Source organism: Manihot esculenta, chromosome 15 (assembly GCF_001659605.2).
Source record: "Manihot esculenta cultivar AM560-2 chromosome 15, M.esculenta_v8, whole genome shotgun sequence".
In the NCBI taxonomy this organism is placed as follows: Eukaryota; Viridiplantae; Streptophyta; class Magnoliopsida; order Malpighiales; family Euphorbiaceae; genus Manihot; species Manihot esculenta.
The window spans coordinates 1,669,728-1,687,885 of NC_035175.2; the positions used below are offsets into that span (position 1 = coordinate 1,669,728).

General features: G+C 35.1%; 3 protein-coding genes across 4 annotated transcripts; 2 read left to right on the forward strand and 1 right to left on the reverse strand.

Moving 5' to 3' along the window:
• Nucleotides 1-2,258: 2,258 nt before the first annotated feature.
• Nucleotides 2,259-3,850, reverse strand: LOC110601356 (S-adenosylmethionine decarboxylase proenzyme 4). The gene has a single exon (XM_021738459.2). The coding sequence runs from the start codon at nucleotides 3,692-3,694 to the stop codon at nucleotides 2,672-2,674; it is 1,023 nt and encodes a 340-aa protein (XP_021594151.1). The 5' UTR covers nucleotides 3,695-3,850; the 3' UTR covers nucleotides 2,259-2,671.
• A 5,427-nt stretch (nucleotides 3,851-9,277) lies between these two features.
• Nucleotides 9,278-12,060, forward strand: LOC110601866 (probable galacturonosyltransferase-like 4). 2 transcript variants are annotated; one of them, XM_043951251.1, is made up of 2 exons: nucleotides 9,470-10,301; nucleotides 11,936-12,060. In XM_043951251.1, exons 1-2 carry the CDS (start codon nucleotides 9,485-9,487, stop codon nucleotides 12,058-12,060), a joined length of 942 nt encoding a protein of 313 aa, XP_043807186.1. In that variant the 5' UTR covers nucleotides 9,470-9,484. The 2 variants fall into 2 exon arrangements, with proteins under 2 accessions (XP_021594931.1, XP_043807186.1); XM_021739239.1 differs by lacking the exon at nucleotides 11,936-12,060 and having other exon boundaries at nucleotides 9,278-10,330.
• Nucleotides 11,968-17,699, forward strand: LOC110601867 (calcium-binding protein 39). The gene is made up of 11 exons (XM_021739240.2): nucleotides 11,968-12,207; nucleotides 12,879-13,043; nucleotides 13,131-13,249; nucleotides 14,121-14,195; nucleotides 14,353-14,446; nucleotides 14,554-14,613; nucleotides 14,965-15,030; nucleotides 15,114-15,212; nucleotides 16,275-16,319; nucleotides 16,944-17,046; nucleotides 17,174-17,699. Exons 1-11 carry the CDS (start codon nucleotides 12,085-12,087, stop codon nucleotides 17,257-17,259), a joined length of 1,035 nt encoding a protein of 344 aa, XP_021594932.1. The 5' UTR covers nucleotides 11,968-12,084; the 3' UTR covers nucleotides 17,260-17,699.
• Nucleotides 17,700-18,158: the final 459 nt, after the last annotated feature.

Sequence of the window (18,158 nt, forward strand, 5' to 3'; positions counted from 1 at the left end):
AAACAGTAGTAAATTGCTTAATTTATGATTAGTTGGATAAATTATTTCACATGGAGATGGACATCTTATGGATTAGGTATATGTGTTGGATTTTGTTTCAGCACTCTTTCTCCCCAGAATTAGCTGGCATGGAAATGATGAGAATATGAAGATGGAGGTGAATGAGATAACCTCACAAGGCCATAACACAACAACAACAACAATAATAATAATAATAAAGTCTCCTTCACAGTTCACAGACAGCAGAGAGAAAGGGTTAGGGAGGAGGGTGAGAAAAGCTGATGAAGCAAAGGTTTGTCTTTGAGAGTGTTTCAAAGCATAGTTCCAAAAGTGCTTTTTCGAAGAAAAAGGTAAAAGTTTCTAGATGATGAGGGAACCAAAGTGTGTCTCCACTTCCTCACATCACCTTATGCTCCCATCAACCATATGCTCCCACTTTTTAAACCTTCATTTTGTTATTTTCTTCATCACTCTCTTTCCTTTCTTATCATAATCTCTCTTTTTTTTTTTTTCTAATAATTTTATAATAATGTTTCCCTTTTATCACTTAAACTTGTAATCATTTCAAATTATTGCCTCTCCTGTTATTATTTTCTTTTTTTTATTACTAAAAGTTACAAATCTATATATTCTCATTGAAAATTGTTTATATAGATGTTGAGGCTAATGAATGTGGGCTTCAATAGGTCCAACCCACCAAGGCTCCAACAAAAACCCATAGAATTGAAGCCCAAAACTTGGATTTGTTTGTCTAGTCAATAACCAAAAGAGCCCACTAAATTGTGAATATCAAATGATAACTATTTCATGTTATCAAATGCCATCCACCATTATTTGTTTTATTTTGCACTTGAATATATTTTAGATCAAAGCATATGGTTAAGTGACACGTATTCTAGTTTTTCTTTATATATATATATAAAAGAGAAAAGATTATTGTGTAATTATGACAGCAAGAAGTCACTGCCCAGTTAATTTTCCTACCCCACTTGTTTAAAAGCAAGATTAACTACCCTTTTGAAAGCAAATCATAATTACTTAAGTTAGTTAACCAAAATAAATTGTCTGTTTAGTATTGTTAATGAAATCTAATTGATTCCCACTAACATTTTTCCAAAATCTCAAATAGTCATCTTTTGCCATGAGCTAGGCTGATGAGGCTCCATCAGTGCTGTCTGTAGAAAGATGATCAAAATTGCAATTTACTTGTATGTTTTGATGCACAATCGTTAAATGTGATGCTATTGGATTTTTTTTTGTCTGGTTTGCAATAGTTTATGCTTAGCTAAAACCAAAGAAAATTTGGAGGTGACATCACGTAGATGGGTATGCAAATGTACACTTCTGATTTGGACGCTGGCCCATCAGGAATTTGCACTTGATTTCTGACTATTTAGGTCTGTAATGGCTGGAAGTTAAAAATCTAGTTTATGCAGAAAGACCCAGAAGCCCATTACGGCTCCAACCCACAAACTATTTCAGGGAGATCATTTGTCCAGTGATCAGAGACAGAAGCCATTAACTTAGGAAAAAGTAATACAGCAAGCAGAAATGTACATTCAAAATGCTAAGCAAAAAAATTCATCAGTAACTTGAAGACGATAGCTTCTGCTTTATTAGAGTCGTCGTCGACATAGAGGCAAATGAGGGTTATTGAGTTAATGCCATAAACACAAAATGGCTCCTATGCTCAGGAAAGCCCATTTTCGCATATTCCCCTGAAATGGGCTCGCACTTTACCAAACAAGCCCTTAATTTGTAAGCCAATAGTAATACTAATAACCATGCTCTGGCATGGGATATGTTCCAGTGTTAGATCAATTGATTAGAAAACTTGAGGGGTTTTTCCAAAAGAAGAGAAAAGGAAAGCAAAGATGTTGGTTTGCTACGTGTATCTCCATAACTGTGAAGCAAATGATTCTTGGGACAAAGCGATCGAGAAGAATAACGCATGGCCAATTATGGTCACGTGACAGATTCTGTATTATAATGGGACAAAGAGCTGTTAGATTGCATCATGAACATGGGTCTGTGGTGACTTCCACGCCAGATGCATAATCATCGTACCCAAATCATATCAATATATATTTTTTCATGAAAAAAATTAAAATAAAAAGAGAAATATTCCCATGCAAACCCAAACCAAACTCCTCTTGAAACCTAATACCCACCTTTCTTTTCCCTTCATATATATTTCTTGGGATTCAGCTCTGACATGCACATATAAACATTAATACTGAATTGAGGAGAAAGAGAGGTGTCATCAAGAGTGTTGATTTCATAAGAACAAATTGAGGAAGGTAGAAAAAAAAATTAATACAAAAGAAATTTAAGTTCATATAAACCTGAAAAATTAAACAAGAGCACTACACAAGCTCAAAAATCTTAGGCGTGACAAGCCTAAGTGGGGTGAATTATCATGAAAGATAGATCCCAAATGCTCACTCTCTACTTCCACATCATCCTCTCATCTCTAAATCTTCCCCACTTTTATCTTTCTACACAAGTCAAACCAACATTCATGAAACCACCCCCCCCCTCCCCAATTAACCAATCATTTCTCTCCACGTAATCACTTCCCCTCCATCATCCGCCCTAGTAAAAATTTTTCTACTCATCTCTAAACGCCTAACCCTCCCCTCAACATATCTACCAACCCATTTTTTCCTGTTTACTTCCGGCGGACTGTGAACGTTTGAAACACCACACTTCCGCTGTCTGGAAACTCATCCATCGCGCAACTTCTGCATTTCATTCCAAGTGGCTCCACCGCGTGGGCAATTCGTGTCCAAACTTCGTGGCTCGTGCATGTAGTAGAGACTGACATGGTTGCTGGCCGGAAAACCTGCACCACCTTCTTTAAAGTCTCAGATATGTCATCATTATCGTCAAAAATGGACCCAACACACTCAAAACTTGCATAGCTGTAACCATCCTCTGGAGTGACATGAATGGTAGAGTAACGATCATTATCAATCCCATTCATGGAGTATCCACAAGGGTCAAATGCAAAATCACAAATGATAGCTGCTGGATTGATATCATCTATACCGGTAAGTTTCGTCATCTCTTTTCCAGCTACATCACCGTCCTTGCCATCTCCAGGAGGTTGAAAGAACTTGCGAGCCAAGACACGGTCGAGTTCAGTCATACACACCTCTACAGTGTAGAGATCATCGTTTTGGGATATTATATGATTTTGGTCACTAGCAGTGAAGACATGCCACGAATGAGAAGTCTTTTTAGAGGGCATAACAGAGGCTTTTCTAAAACAAAGATTGGAAGGGAGGTTCTCTTCAAGGTAAATGACTTCTTCTTTGAAGCTGGTGTGAGGAAAGGGCTGTGACTTGGGGAAGATAAAGCTGCCTCTGGTGTACCTACAGGAGCACAAAGTGAGGCCGAGATTGCAAGCATAGTGTAACAATGGACGGATGGATTTGAGGAGTTGGGTGGTCCCACATGTCTTGATGATAATCTTGGTGGGGTAGACAAAGAGGCTTGATTCTGATAACACGTAGGCATCAAAATAGTGATTCCCAACAGCAGATACAACAGTACATTGCACAGCATTTAAAACTTTCACTAACGACTCAAAATCAAGAAGCCTAAGGCCCATATTATCCACCACAGGATCATCACCGAAGAAATGAAGCTCCAGGCGCTTCTCAAAGCCTTCAAAACCAGAAACAGCCATTAATGCAAGTATAGCAAGGAAAGAAAGAAAGATCACAAACACAAACTGAATATCTAGAAGCTAGAAAGAAACCAAAACAAAAGGCAGGGAACAGAGGAAATTGCTAGGAGAGAAAGATCTCAAGGGAGTGAGGGACTACAGGTGAGAGAGAGAAGAGGGGTCTGTATGGGATTTTATAGGTGGGTAACAATAGGAGATTTGAGAGAGAGAGAGAGAGAGAGAGAGAGAGAGTGGGGTTAGAGAGAGGGAGATAGTGAGTGAAGGAGAGAGAGGGGGCATGCGGGTGAGGCAACCAAGAATCATGATTGCAGGCATAATGAAGTGAATAAGAGGATGATATGGTTTCCAGACAAAAAAATATTAAAATTTACATCTAAAATAAAATCCTTTTTTTTTTAGACAAGAACAGGGGAACGGATTTTATACCCACGCTGTTGTTTGTCCATTTTCTCACAGCTACTGACTACTGAATCTTAGTGTGTTCTGCCAAATTTCCAGTATCAGTTTCCAGCAACTATGTACATCTTCCGTAGCACTACAAAAAACATTTTCTTACATTTTCCTAAGACAAATTTCTCACTGCAAATGACTACTGGTTTTTTAATTTAATAAAAAATAAGTTAGGATGATTAAGAAAACAGTGGAATAAGAAATAGGAAATGAAAAGAGAAATTAGAAATGGGGCCAGGTCAAGATGACATTCAACATTCACAATTAGAAACCAATTGATATGCCAAAGTCATTCGCATTGACACTTTTTTATGGAACACAAACATAATCATAAGCTGGATCTACCATATGTTTTTACAATAATTATTAGAGTCGCAACCAAAAATTTAAAAAATGAGATCTTAATTTGCCGTTTATAGGCCATCTCAAGTAGCTAGCAACACCAAGCACAAACACACCATAATGAAATTATACATACAAAGCTTCCATTGCTCAAAAGCATTTCTTGTAATGTCTTATGGCTATTGGATAATAGAAAGGTGAAAACTATAGTATGATATGAAGCATGCACCATTTCGCTTTCAAAATAAATTAAAAGCAATGTTTTAATAAACAAATACGTGCCCAAACATTATATGCAAGTTTATATAAAACAAAAACATTGTTTATATAATTAATTAATAAACTTAATTAGAAAATTATTATTTTAAATATGATCTTCAATAGTTTTGAATTAAATAATATATATACCAAAGTAAGAGTAATTTCATATAAGAATGAGAATAATAATCCTAAATTAGAGAGATATAATACTTGCATCATGCTTATTCTCCATGCAATATTTCTTGAAAGGAGGCATCATCATATTAATGCAAAATTTTTAATAATACAGTCTCAATTAAAGTTCAAATTTGCCGACCATTTATGTGTGCATAATCATCATTTTAATTTTTCAATTTCCCATAAATGCATCAACTATTTTCTTACATATATAATATAAAATTTTGAATTTTCATAATCGTAATTAACCTTTTTTTGTATGGATACTAAAAAGGATATGGGTTTTGAAATAGCAATGAATCTAGCTGAAAATACGAAGAATTAGTGGAAATGGAGTAATTAGTGCTTGGTAGGCCTATGTAGATTACGTAATTGACTTGTCTACTTGGCTTATAATTTAAGATCACTTTGCATACCCAGCAAGAGTATTTGTAATAATTAATAATACAACATGATAAAGTCTAGGAAATTAGTAATGAATGTTTGCTGTAATATTAAAACGTAGAGGAGAGGAGATATATAGAAATACAAAACAAAGGCGAGGAGAAAATGAGCAGAGAAAGAAGAGTGGGAAAGGCAATGATGGAAAATGGTGAGTTTAGAATCAAAGTTAGGAGTTTTTAGGGTTGGAAATGATTCAGAATGTAAGCGTCATGAATAATCTTATGGGGGTGTGGCTGGCAACCTCCATTATTACCACACAATTCCCACATCCATCTTCAGCTGCACGCGCACCCACCAAACTCAAACCCACTAAGCCTCTTTTTCTACAAGGGTCAACCAAATTTCCAACTACAATACCAAATATTGAATCAAATCTTACTTAAAAAGTCTCAACCTTACTCGTCTCATCTTCTTCCTCAACAAAAGTTCCTGCCTTTTACATCAAAAGGTGCTACCAAAAATCTTCTTTCTTAGGATGAGTTTCGGAAAGATAGCTAAAAGGGTTTCTGGAAAGAGCTAAGAGAGAAGTGATAAGACACTAGATAAATAATAACGATCCTGTGTTTTGGACCCACTAGTCACCTTTTTAACCCTAACCCCCTTCCACCCAAATCATGGAGCTAGCCTTAAACCCATGATTGGTCCCACTATGTGTCCCCGACAACCGCCGTGGCTGGACCCACATAACTACACATCATCTATTGTGTGCCCTAACTTCTTGGCACACAAGGGGTCCATAGTTGATGTAGGGTTATATTTGTTTTTGGGACATGGAGTCCCCACAAAGGCGGTCCTAGGTTGGGCAGACATTTCAATCTTGTTGGGCATGGAAACAAGATGCCTTTAGCCGCCATACATTGCCTTGCATGCGCACATTTGTAACACATGTGGGAATTTATTTGATGCAGAGTATTTAGGTATTTTCATGGGTATTTTTTCTGGAGCACTAATGAGAGCTAGCAATAGCATTCTCCTGTGGTGTGAGTGCTACTGTACCATGCGTACAAAAATTTTGACAAAAGGCCCACCACCACTGTTGTTTGGATGTGGCCACTGTGATAATTTAGTGCCCAAAAAGTTATGAGAGATTTCAGAGACCTACCAAGCTTCACTCTCATTCTCATGGGATTCCAATAATAATCTCAAAGAAATCTTTTTCTTGGGTGTTTATTTGAGGTCATGCCAATATCAAATGGTGTCATATGATAAGTCTTTGTCCTTTCGTTTGACCCTTTTTAATTTATTTGTCAACAGTGAGAAAACCACAGCCTCTCTGGTTTCACTCAAATCAAGATTCTTAACTTTATAGATATATATAAATCTTTGGTTACTATTATTATGTACTTTTTTAGTACAATTCATATCTTTTTCTTCTTGACTAGATATATATTAACCTAAGAATTCATATTTAATTAACAAAATTACAGTCATAAGAAAAATTGAGTTAGAAGTGTTTCTATTATTAACTGGTGGATGCATATATCTTTCATATTTTTCCTTATTTTCTATAAAAATAAAAATAAATAAATCCCAAAAACTCTATAATTAATTAAGCAAATACGTAGTAGCATTAGAAAAGGAAAGTGATTAAAAAAAGAGATGGGGTTCCGACAAGCATGATAAGATTTATGAGGCAAACAACTCATGTTAGGAGTTTTAAAAAGTGGGCATAATCGAAGAAGGGAACCCATGTTTGCCCCCACAATAACAATACTATCCCCAAGCTCACACAAATTCTCTCTTTCAATGCCATTCCCATTCCCATTTTTCAAGAGATAGCCTCACCATCAACCCACATCATTCCTCGTGCTTCCCTTTACAAACCATTTTATTTTTTTTTTACACTAACTGTTCAAATCTGCTCAAGTGGTTCTCCAATAAGAAGCTGTTAAGTGTGTGATTAGGACATCTTTAGTCACTGCTTTTGTGACACTTAGATTCTAATTGCCTTCTTTTTCTTTATAAAAATTTGATTTTCTGGGTTCCCAAACAATCCCTTGAGAAACCCAGATGCTGGTTTAGTTGGCAGACAAGAATCTATTGGGGCAATAAGACGATGAAAAGATGTGTATACTGCCATAAATGTAACATCATCATTGTATTGTTGATATGTTATGAGTAGATTGTATGCTTAACGTGACTTTAATAATATTTACTTAATTTCTATTTTTAATTATTCTCTAATTTATAAATATACTAATTCATGAATTAGCTTTCTGTCAGTGTAAAGAATAATCACTTTTTCTTCAAATCTCTGTTTTGAGACTAACGAGGTAGGATCCTATGTTTCTCGTACAAAGTAATACCAAAATCCTTTCCAATCAATTTTGATTGGATAACTATTTTTATATATAAATATTTTACTTGATTTTAAAATTCTCAATAAAACAAATATATATTTTATTATTAGACATAAAAATAAATTAACACCTAAAAAGGGAAAGAGTAAGCCCAGAGAAGTTGGCCCATGTATAATTGGGCTTCATGGATTCTTGGACTATTGACCCGAAACTTTTATCATTACAGGCTCATGGAAAGCCCATTTATTAAGCATCAAACACAGTAAAGAGTCTAACCCGATTTAATTTAGTAGTTGGAAGCATATCATTCGTCGAATTTGAATTATTTAAAAATAATAAATCAGTGTAATTTATTTATTAAAAAAACTAGAAATAGATAATAAAAATAAGTAAATATGAAATTAATGGGGTGAATTTAATTTATTGAGAAAATTAAATTAATAAGGGATAAAAATGATAAAAACTAGAGGGGTAAAAGATTAGAATTGTTGTACCTAATGAGAGAGAAAGCTGAGTTAGTTTTATATTATTTTTTATGATTTAGAAAGTTGGAAAAATGTCGAATTCAAGACTGTATTTTTCTTTATTTTAAAATAATTACTTAAAAATAAGAATAATTTCTCCATTTTGAGATATTTTGTTTTGAAAAATAGAAATATTTGTAGTTAATTCCCATGAGTGTAGAAAAAATAGCTATATTTTCTCCATAAATGGATCTGCTAAATTAACTCCTAAAAAAATTCAAAGGAAAGAAATAAAAGGATTGTTTCCTTACCAACTTTTTATTTCGGCAGGAGAATGATAAGTGCTAATCCCACTCGCATCCTATCCCCGTGAGTCCAATCACCAATAATAACAAAACATTGAATAAAAGATTTTTTATTCTAATAATTTTAGTTTTAAACTTAATTTAGCCCCAAAATCAATTTTTTTTTAAAATTTCGTGATAAAGATTGAAATCAGACTCATTTTTCAATTGAAATTCCTGAATAAAATTTAATTTGAGTTAATTTAGATAAAAATTAAAAATAAAATAAAATTTTAACAGTTAAGGAGATGAAATTAAGCACTCGATCAATAAAGATGTAATTATCATCAGACGGTGTGTGTCACATTGTAAGAGGGAGCGTGAGGACTGAGGAAAGCCAAAATCGAAATTTAATAAATAAATAAACAAGCAAATCCAGCGTAAAAAGAATGTGATGTCCTTGAAATTAAACCTAGGAGCTGAAATAAGCTTAAATCAGATAGAGAGAGTGAAGGTGAAAATCTAATTGGAGATAAAATCCCAATTTTGAAGGAAAAACCACTCAAAAACCAAATTAAACCCTGAAATAGATTTCTTCTTAATTAATTATTTTGTTTGTTTGTTTGTTGTTAATCACTCTAATTAAGAATATAATTTTTAAAAAAATGGTCCTCTCAAAGTTCAGAGACAATCCGACCTTCTTTCACTCCCTCTCAATTTCCACAAAACTTAACCTTAAATTCATTCTCTATTTTTTCGTACATCTCTTTTTTTATTTTTATAATTTTGTTATACCCTTCTTTCTACCTTGGCATGATTCTTTAGCATTTCCAAAAACTCCCAAAACCTTAACTAGACAGGATGGCCTTGATTTGGAGCTCCCCCTCTCGTCTTCTCCTCCTTGGCCTCCTGTCCCTCCTCCACCCTTTCACCATCCCGGCCGGAAGTATTCGTGTCGGCACGGTTGTCCGTAAACCCTCCCCGGAGATTCCCATTTTCCGGGAAGCCCCCTCTTTTCGTAATGGCGATGGTTGTGGATTACACGAGACCGATATTATTCATGTGGCCATGACCTTAGACGTTAATTATCTTCGAGGTACAATGGCAGCGGTGCTCTCAATGCTGCAACATTCTACATGTCCTGAAAATTTGTCATTCCATTTCCTTTTCGTTCGTTATCAACCTGAGCTCTTTTCCAGCATAAATTCTACCTTCCCTTTCTTGAACTTCAAGATTTATAGGTTCGACTCTAAGCGAGTTCGAGGAAAGATTTCTAGGTCCATTCGAAAAGCTTTGGATCAACCTTTAAATTATGCGAGAATTTATCTTGCTGACATAATACCACCCCATGTAAGAAGGGTTATTTACTTGGATTCTGACATTATCGTGGTGGATGATATTGCAAAATTATGGGATGTAGACATGGAGGATAAGGTGGTGGCTGCACCAGAATATTGCCATGCAAATTTCAGTCAGTACTTTACCGACACATTTTGGTCGGACCCAGAAATGGCAAAAACATTTGAAGGAAGGAATCCTTGTTATTTTAACACAGGAGTGATGGTGGTGGACGTAGATAAATGGAGAAAAGGAGAGTATTCGCAAAAAGTTGAGGAATGGATGGCAGTACAGAAACAAAAGAGGATATACCAACTGGGTTCTTTGCCTCCATTTTTGCTTGTTTTCGCCGGAAACATTAAGGCAGTGGATCACAGGTGGAACCAACATGGCCTAGGTGGTGATAACTTTCAAGGGAAATGTAGGAGCCTTCATCCTGGTCCAATTAGCCTTCTCCATTGGAGTGGCAAGGGTAAACCATGGCTGAGGTTAGATTCTAGAAAGCCATGCATTGTTGATCATTTGTGGGCTCCGTATGATCTCTACCGTTCATCAATAAATTACTTGGAAGAATAGATGAATAAAAAATGAAAAATGGAAATGTTGAAAGAGGAAGAGAAAAGCAAGACATCATGTCGATCACACTCTAATTAGGATCTAAAAGGAAAGATTTTTGCTTTTTTCATTTTTTTATTAAAAAAAAAACATATTGACAAAATTGATGACTTGAATAAGATTCGATGACAGACAAGAAAAAGCCTGAAGTAGGGCTTTTGTTCCAACTTCCAAGGAAGGAAGTGATTAAGGTTAAGGGTGGGAGACTGGCATCCTTTAGCTCCCCATGGCTTGTGCCTTCATGAAGTTGAGTTTAAAATATTAAAACACACACAGAGGGAAACACCAAGTTGTTGATTACTTTTTTTTTTTTTCATTGCTTTTGTATTTTTTTAGTATATTTTTTTATCTTTCAGTTGTTAGGTTCGAAATTGTAAATATACAAAAAAAAAAAAAAAAAAAAAAACAAGATAATGCATGTTACATTCGTTAGCCAACATCACTGACTTGTAGTTCGAAACATTTTAATGGATATACAGTTTACAGAAGATCCATATATAGGGTTGCCTTTATTACAATTCTCATATAGAGAGTTTTTCATTTGATTTACTGCTTAGGGCATTCATAATAAGACAGAGATTCAAATATGCAATTCGGCGATCAACAGCCATGGACCCGCCACAGGTTCATCAATGTGTAGAATATCTGATAAGAGGAACATTTTCAGAAGAAGTTAATCAGTTTGCCTGCAAATAGATATATTCTAGACAATGAACCCTCAGCTATATGTCTTGAAAGATATCTGCGACAGAAGAACAAATTAATTGTGTCTTGTGGAATGCAAGAAACCAACCAAAGATATATAATAAATGGAGAAAAAGCACAGACTTTGGCATAATTGTATGCCTGCCAGAAAAATGGCTCCCCTAGATAAACTGGAGGAAGATTTTTACTCATTTTCTCCATTAAGCTTTACCATACAGTTTGCAGCCTCTGCCTCAATATATGAAGGCTTACAATGTGACGCGTACTGGGGTCATCAACCCAGGAGTCCAATCCTTTAGCTCACTGATTCACCCTTATGCCATACCCACGTCTTGAACCCTCACTATAAAGACACAAACAAACCAATAACTACAGCTGAACAGAGCAGCCTAACAAAGATACTCCCACAATTAAAAAATAAATAAATAAAAGGTAAGAGCATTAATGATACTTTCAAAGATTAATGTGCATTCAACAATTTAACGTGCAAAGCATCTCTACAAAATTATACACACTATTAAATAACATTATTAACATTTGTGCTATGGTATTAATAATTTTTATATTATTATATAATTTATAATTTGATTAGAGTTTAATTATTTATTATTAAAGTTATCATAAAACAAGGATGGGATTGAATTTAAATTTATTTAGTGAATAATATATCAAACTAAGATGTTTTTCATGCTTTTAATTTTATTAGCAAAATATAAATATAATGGGTTATTGCAACCTTTTATTATTGTTTATTTCTTTATCATATAATTTAAATATTAAAAGATATAATTTTATCAATATTAACAAAAGCAGAATGGAATTAGTGAGCGAGCGTCACAGGCAACCTACAAGAAGAAAAAGGCAAAAAGGAGAGAGAGAGAGAGAGGTTGGAGGTTTGCTTTTGCAGATTCTGTCGACACAATCTTCTTCATCACCAAAAATTAGTGAAACAGAGGGAGGGAAACTCTAACCAAATTAAAATTTGATCGATCGACGATCATCATCGCATCATGTCGTTTTCCTTCTTCAAGCCGTCTCGGCCTAAAACGCCGCAAGAGGTGGTCAAAGCAGTGAAAGATAGCCTCATGGCTCTTGATACCAAAACTGTTGTTGAAGTTAAAGCTCTCGAGAAGGTCATTCTCTTTTTTATGTTAAATTACCTTCGCATTTTTTTAATATATATATTTTGTTTCCTTGGAATTAATTCGTTTACTGCTAATGAATTATGCTTTTACAACAGTTTTTAATGATTGTAATTTCTATGCGTTGCTGATTAGTTGGCTGATTGGGTCAATCCTGAAATAATCCTCTTTACTTATTTACTGTTGCCTATACAATGAAATGCAAGGATTTTAAGAACATAGAAAATAGCCATTGCAGTGATAATACCGATATGGAAATCTAGGGTGCTCATTGCTTGGTTGCAGTAATTCTGGGATTTGAGTATTTGAAACCTCATATTTTCGTATCTCAGTGACTAGATGGGTAGTTTCCATGAAATGGGTGCTCTCGAGCTTCAAACTTGCGATCTCTTGGCTGCAGGCGCAGCCTTTGTACTAGACACTGGTCCTTTGGGTCGTCAAGTGGGCAGAAGGAGCTTTAAATGTTGGAGAGAGCAATGCCCAAGGAGGGTATCTATGGTCACAGAGATCCATGTTGCTTCTCATATTTAGATACAATCAGAATCCAATTTCCATTAAGATTATTTTAATGGAGGGAAGCAAGAGAACGATTTTCTTTTTCAATTATGCTTGCCATTTCCTTAATCTTTATATTTGACTTTTTCCCTCTCATTTTCGGATAGGCAATGGAAGAAGTTGAGAAAAATCTTGTGGCAGTGAGATGCATGCTATGTGGAGATGGAGAGGTTGAACCAAATATAGATCAAGTTTCACAACTGGTGCTTGAAGTTTGTAAAGAGGATGTTCTCTCTCTTGTGATTCACAAACTCCCTAATTTGGGATGGGAAGTGAGTTTGAACTGTTCTTAGCACTCTGACAAGCATTCCAAGTCTATTTGCATGCATTGATCTGATATGTATATATTTTTAACTCAGGCGAGAAAGGATCTAGTCCATTGTTGGTCCATGTTGTTGAAGCAACAGGTTGATTCCAAATATTGCTCTGTAGAATACATAGAGAACAATTTTGAATTACTAGACTTTCTTGTCGTTTGGTAAGATACATTATTTTTCGCTCTCTGTTTCTCTTGTTAATATTATCAGCATTTTCTAAAGACTTTTGGATGCATGTTGTGTGTGCATGTGTTCTGTATCTTTTTTTTTTTTTGGCGGAGTATCCCTTTCTACTTGTGTTTTTGATCCAGCATGAGTATTGCATATTGCATTTGAAATATATCTAGCTCAGAAGAATATCAAGTTATGTTTGGAAGGATTCAGACAATATTTTGAACATATCACAAATTGGAACTTGAATTTTTTTATTTTTTTTTTGGCAAAAAGTTGAAGGGGGGGACATGTCAATTTGCACACCAAGGACACTTCAGGATTTTTTTTATTTTTAAAGGCAACACGGTTCTGGTATGACTGGTGGAGCTAAAATCTTAAACGAAGACAATAAAAGTTGTAGGTGTTGTATTAGATTGACTCTAATTAAGTGCAAAGGACCATTATTAGCTATAAGAAATGTCCATTAATGTTGAGGATGCAGTTTTCTATTTGACCATTTTCTTTTTAGTTAAAGTCATGTGACTTGGACTTGGGGATTATTAATGGATTGTGTATATGTGTAAGACTCGGAGTCAACTTATTTGTGAAATTTTAAGATACTTTCCCACTGATTTGAATTGCAAAAGTATCAGTATCTATGCCCAAATGTCCTTACATGACAGGTGTATTTTGTTAAAGTGCTGAAGTAGCTATGCTTCTAACTTCTAAGTAACTTCATGAATCCAGTAATTGCATTATGTCTAAAAGTTGTATGAAGTGAAAAAAAAAAGGTTGAATTCTTCAGTTGTTTCATTGCCTTCTGGTCATGGAATGCCATAGTGTTATTGTATGGGACTCACTATTGCCTTTTGGAAGCAGCTATGATAACAAGGAAATTGCCTTGAACTGTGGACTTATGTTAAGGGAGTGCATCAAATTTCCTACCCTTGCAAAGTAAGACATCAAGCTTTTCTTCAATTACTGGTTGTTGCAAGTCCTTAATGACAGTGCCAAAGTTGATGGCACGGTGTAAAAGAAACTTTGCTTATATTTGATTTAGGCAATCAAACTTCAAGCTTTCACACTGTTAATTTTTGTAGTGATTTTTCAGATACATTTTAGAGTCCGCCAGCTTTGAATTGTTCTTCAAATTTGTGGAATTGCCAAACTTTGATGTTGCTTCTGATGCTTTCTCTACTTTCAAGGTTAGAGTTATGAGTTTGTAAGTTCTAGTTTCTTTATGTTATACCTGTTAATTTTTTATGCCTCCAGTTATGCATACTTTACATGGTTGTAAATAAATGCTTACCAGGATTTGCTTACTAAACATGGCACTGTGGTTGCTGAATATCTCACTGCACACTATGACGAGGTACTCTTCCCTCTTCTTGTTCTCATGGTATGATTCTGGATGGATCTAGACAGATTCAGATATTTCTTAAGAATCTGTTGATCTATCTGTGTCAGCTACTTGGTATCTAACAAAAGAATCTGCTTTGTCAAGAATCTAATTATGTGTGCGAGTAACAAATTAGTGAAATGAGGAGGATGATTTATCTGAACTGCTGATGCTGTTTAGAAAACAATGTCTCTCGCTGATTTTATGCGCCTGTATGGTGGGGACTGCTAAGGCTACTCTTTTCAATTATCTTGGCATATTCATCTTATTCTCATTCTGTTGCCTGTGTAAGATTGCTACTATGATAACTGGCTGTTTTTCCAGTTCTTTGATCATTATGAAAAACTGTTGACATCTCCTAATTACGTTACAAGAAGGCAGTCCTTGAAGGTTAGTTTCAACTACAAGTTTTCAAATCCTACTCTTCTGTTGTGTTGATCTATAAGTTAACAAGAGTATGTTCATGGATTTAGCTTCTCTCAGAATTCCTTTTGGAGGCTCCAAACTCCCATATAATGAAGCGCTATGTTTTAGAAGTTCGGTACTTAAAAATCATGATGACATTGCTGAAGGTATCAAAAATTTAACTTTCACTCTTTTTCTTGTTATCTTAATTTTGGATTTGTGTTGTTTGACCAATTGGGTATGTTGTACATGAATTAGATGGTTGTTCTGAAGCCATAGTACTGTGTAGCCAACAACTACTAAAGTTGGAATCCTGACTGAATTCAGACAAGCCCAATAGACATGAAATTAAAGACCTAAAAGCATTGAACAAGAAGAGGTCTCTTCTATTCTAATGTTTTGAAGTGTTGGATATTGAGATTGGGTAGTTGGGAACCCCCTTAAATCATGTAAAAAAATTACATGAGACTGAAATCACACCTGGATATATATTTTGAGTAATATGATAATTTATTATCCGTTAGTCTCCCAAAGTCAGTTTTATTTGTCTTAATTCTGTTTTACAAACAGTTGTAGTTCTAACTTCTATGCAATCCCTCGAAAATAAAGAAACTAAACAATTCCATGGGAGTTGGCACCCGATCGTATCTATCTGCTGGTTTTCCTGTTTGTTGTGGTAGCCAAACTTTCAAGCTTCACTCCCCTTTTGTGTTGCATGCAGCCACAATAATATTTGAATAGCATTCTGCATAGGGTTAGGAAGTTGTTACGATTTTGATGGTAAACAAGCTTGAGTGCTGCTAAATGATCCAAGTATGATGCTACACGCCTATACCTATTCTCAGGACACTGAATCATGGGTTTTTTTACTACTTCCAGTGGGATGGACCAATGAGTCCAGAGAGCTATCTCTTTTTTGGGAAAATAGACAAATTTTCAATTCTTGGCTGTCCTTGGGCTAGCAGAAACTCCCTCTGTGTGCTTTTTCTATTTATCCGATATGCAATGGGGCCATCAGATTTCTTGCTTTTTACCTGTCTATCTGCCAAGGTAGTAAAATTGTCTCAGTACTTGGTGTGTTGCAAAGGGGGCATTTGTTAGTTCCATGAACTTGTGGTTATCTTGAGCTATAATAGATTGTTTTTCCTTTTTGACTATTTTTGGATAATATATAATAGTTGATCTGTAGTGTAACCATTTTTATCTACTTTATTTTTGGGTGTGAGCAGGACTCGAGCAAAAATATTCAGATCTCGGCTTTCCACATTTTCAAGGTTCTGCATTCTTATTTTGTCATTGCATCATCTGTGTCATTTTCAAGAGCTCAAGGAAAAATATTCAGATATTGAGCTATCTAATTTGCATCAACTATACTGTTTCCACATAATTTTTTTACTTCTACAATTCAGTCCCAAGATCTCCCACTTTGGTGCAATGCAATTGGAACTAGAGCCTTTCTTTTATGGAGATAATATATTATTGGCTACACTATGGAGGGGAGGCTATTGTTTGTACACAAAGTCTAGCATATGGAAATTTTTTCTTCCATTTAGATGGTTGGTAATTTAGTAGGGATCATAGATTTATTGACGCCTGAATAAAAGGGAGAGTTTCAAATTTTCTTTTTGGGGATTCTACTGCATTTTAATGTGCAAGTTGATTTTCTTGTATTTATTTTCATATATTATTGGCATGGTCTCTCTCTCTCCCCCCCCTTCTTGACAAGAAGAAGAAGAAGAAGAAGAAGAAAAGACAGTTATTCTGGTATACTTAGGCAGTATGGACACCACTGAACTAAAAATCCTCTATTTCCAGCTTGGATAATGAAATAAGGGTTTGCAGCGGAACTTCATTCATTGTTCTCATTCAGAGTTTTGAATCCCTTGTTCTTCATGCAGGTTTTTGTTGCTAATCCCAACAAGCCACGTGAAGTAAAAGTAATTTTGGCAAAAAACAATGAAAAATTGGTGGAACTACTCGATAATCTCACTGTTGGAAAAGGTAACTAGAAATATGATATTCTTCTGCTACACTGGAACCATATATGTGCAAGTGGCATGTGAAGTTTTTAAAGAATCATTATGTGGAAAACGTTGTAATTTCACCTGTTTTCATCATCTCCTTTCAGGTGCTGAGGATGAGCAATTTGAAGAGGAAAAGGAATTGATAATCAAGGAAATTAAGAGACTGTCATGCCTAGCCAATTTTGGATAGTTAGGTCCTTATCTTAGCAGCGGTTTTTCCCCTTTTACTGAGATCTCATCTTGTGGATCATGCTAATTCTACGTGATAACCTGCAATTGCTATGCGAGGAGTTTCGAGCGCTAGCCTGAGAGATATGTAATTGTTATTATATATCTATGTCTATATATATATATATATATATATATTGCTTCAGAAGACATACTGATTAGATATTGATCTTTGGTCTAAGAAAACGCATAAAATTTGTTGGTTTTTGGTGGTGAAAGGCATTGTATTTTGTGGAGTTTGTTGTCTTGCTTTTGGTCTTGTTTGTGCAACACACGGTGGATTCAAGGCATGGTTTTCATGTAAGAAAGATTAGATACACTTATATGGTTCAAGACTGGTGTTTGTAGAATTGAAAATGCTTACGATACATGAAATATAATTGCAACGATTTGTTGGATTCAGTCTATGATTGTTTCTTATGGAAAAAATTTCAGCTACCCATTGGTTACACAAATTTAGTTTAAGGAAACTGAAAGATTGCTACGAGTAGGGCTTCAGCTTGATATCTGATAGGATTGGTGATAGCAAAATGGATCTATTAGTGCCGGGTACTGGATTAGAACCTGATCCTGCAATGATTCTTGTTTAAGTTTGTTCTGTGCTGGTGCTGGTCTGGGTATTCTTTGGTTATTGAGAAAATGTGCGCCGAGCATGGCGAGTCAGAGAGAGTCATGGGAATAAGGTGGCTTTACAGTTTCAATTCACTTTGATTCGGTCAAATTTTGATTAATTTAATGGTCAAGATTTTATTTTTTTATTGAAAAATTTCCGATTGCGGTCTAAAATTGAATCAAATGGTTTTAGTGTGATTTAATTACGACCGTTCAAATAGGTTATCAATTTTAAGTAAACTACAATTT

What these genes read in the sequence shown, in the direction of transcription:
- LOC110601356 (XM_021738459.2), bottom strand. Translation starts at nt 3,694, where the DNA reads ATGGCTGTTTCTGGTTTTGAAGGCTTTGAGAAGCGCCTGGAGCTTCAT.
- LOC110601866 (XM_021739239.1), top strand. Translation starts at nt 9,278, where the DNA reads ATGGCCTTGATTTGGAGCTCCCCCTCTCGTCTTCTCCTCCTTGGCCTC.
- LOC110601867 (XM_021739240.2), top strand. Translation starts at nt 12,085, where the DNA reads ATGTCGTTTTCCTTCTTCAAGCCGTCTCGGCCTAAAACGCCGCAAGAG. An exon ending in AAGTTAAAGCTCTCGAGAAG is followed by an intron (nt 12,208 to 12,878) that starts GTCATTCTCTTT and finishes ATTTTCGGATAG; the next exon opens with GCAATGGAAGAAGTTGAGAA. An exon ending in TCACTGCACACTATGACGAG is followed by an intron (nt 14,614 to 14,964) that starts GTACTCTTCCCT and finishes CTGTTTTTCCAG; the next exon opens with TTCTTTGATCATTATGAAAA.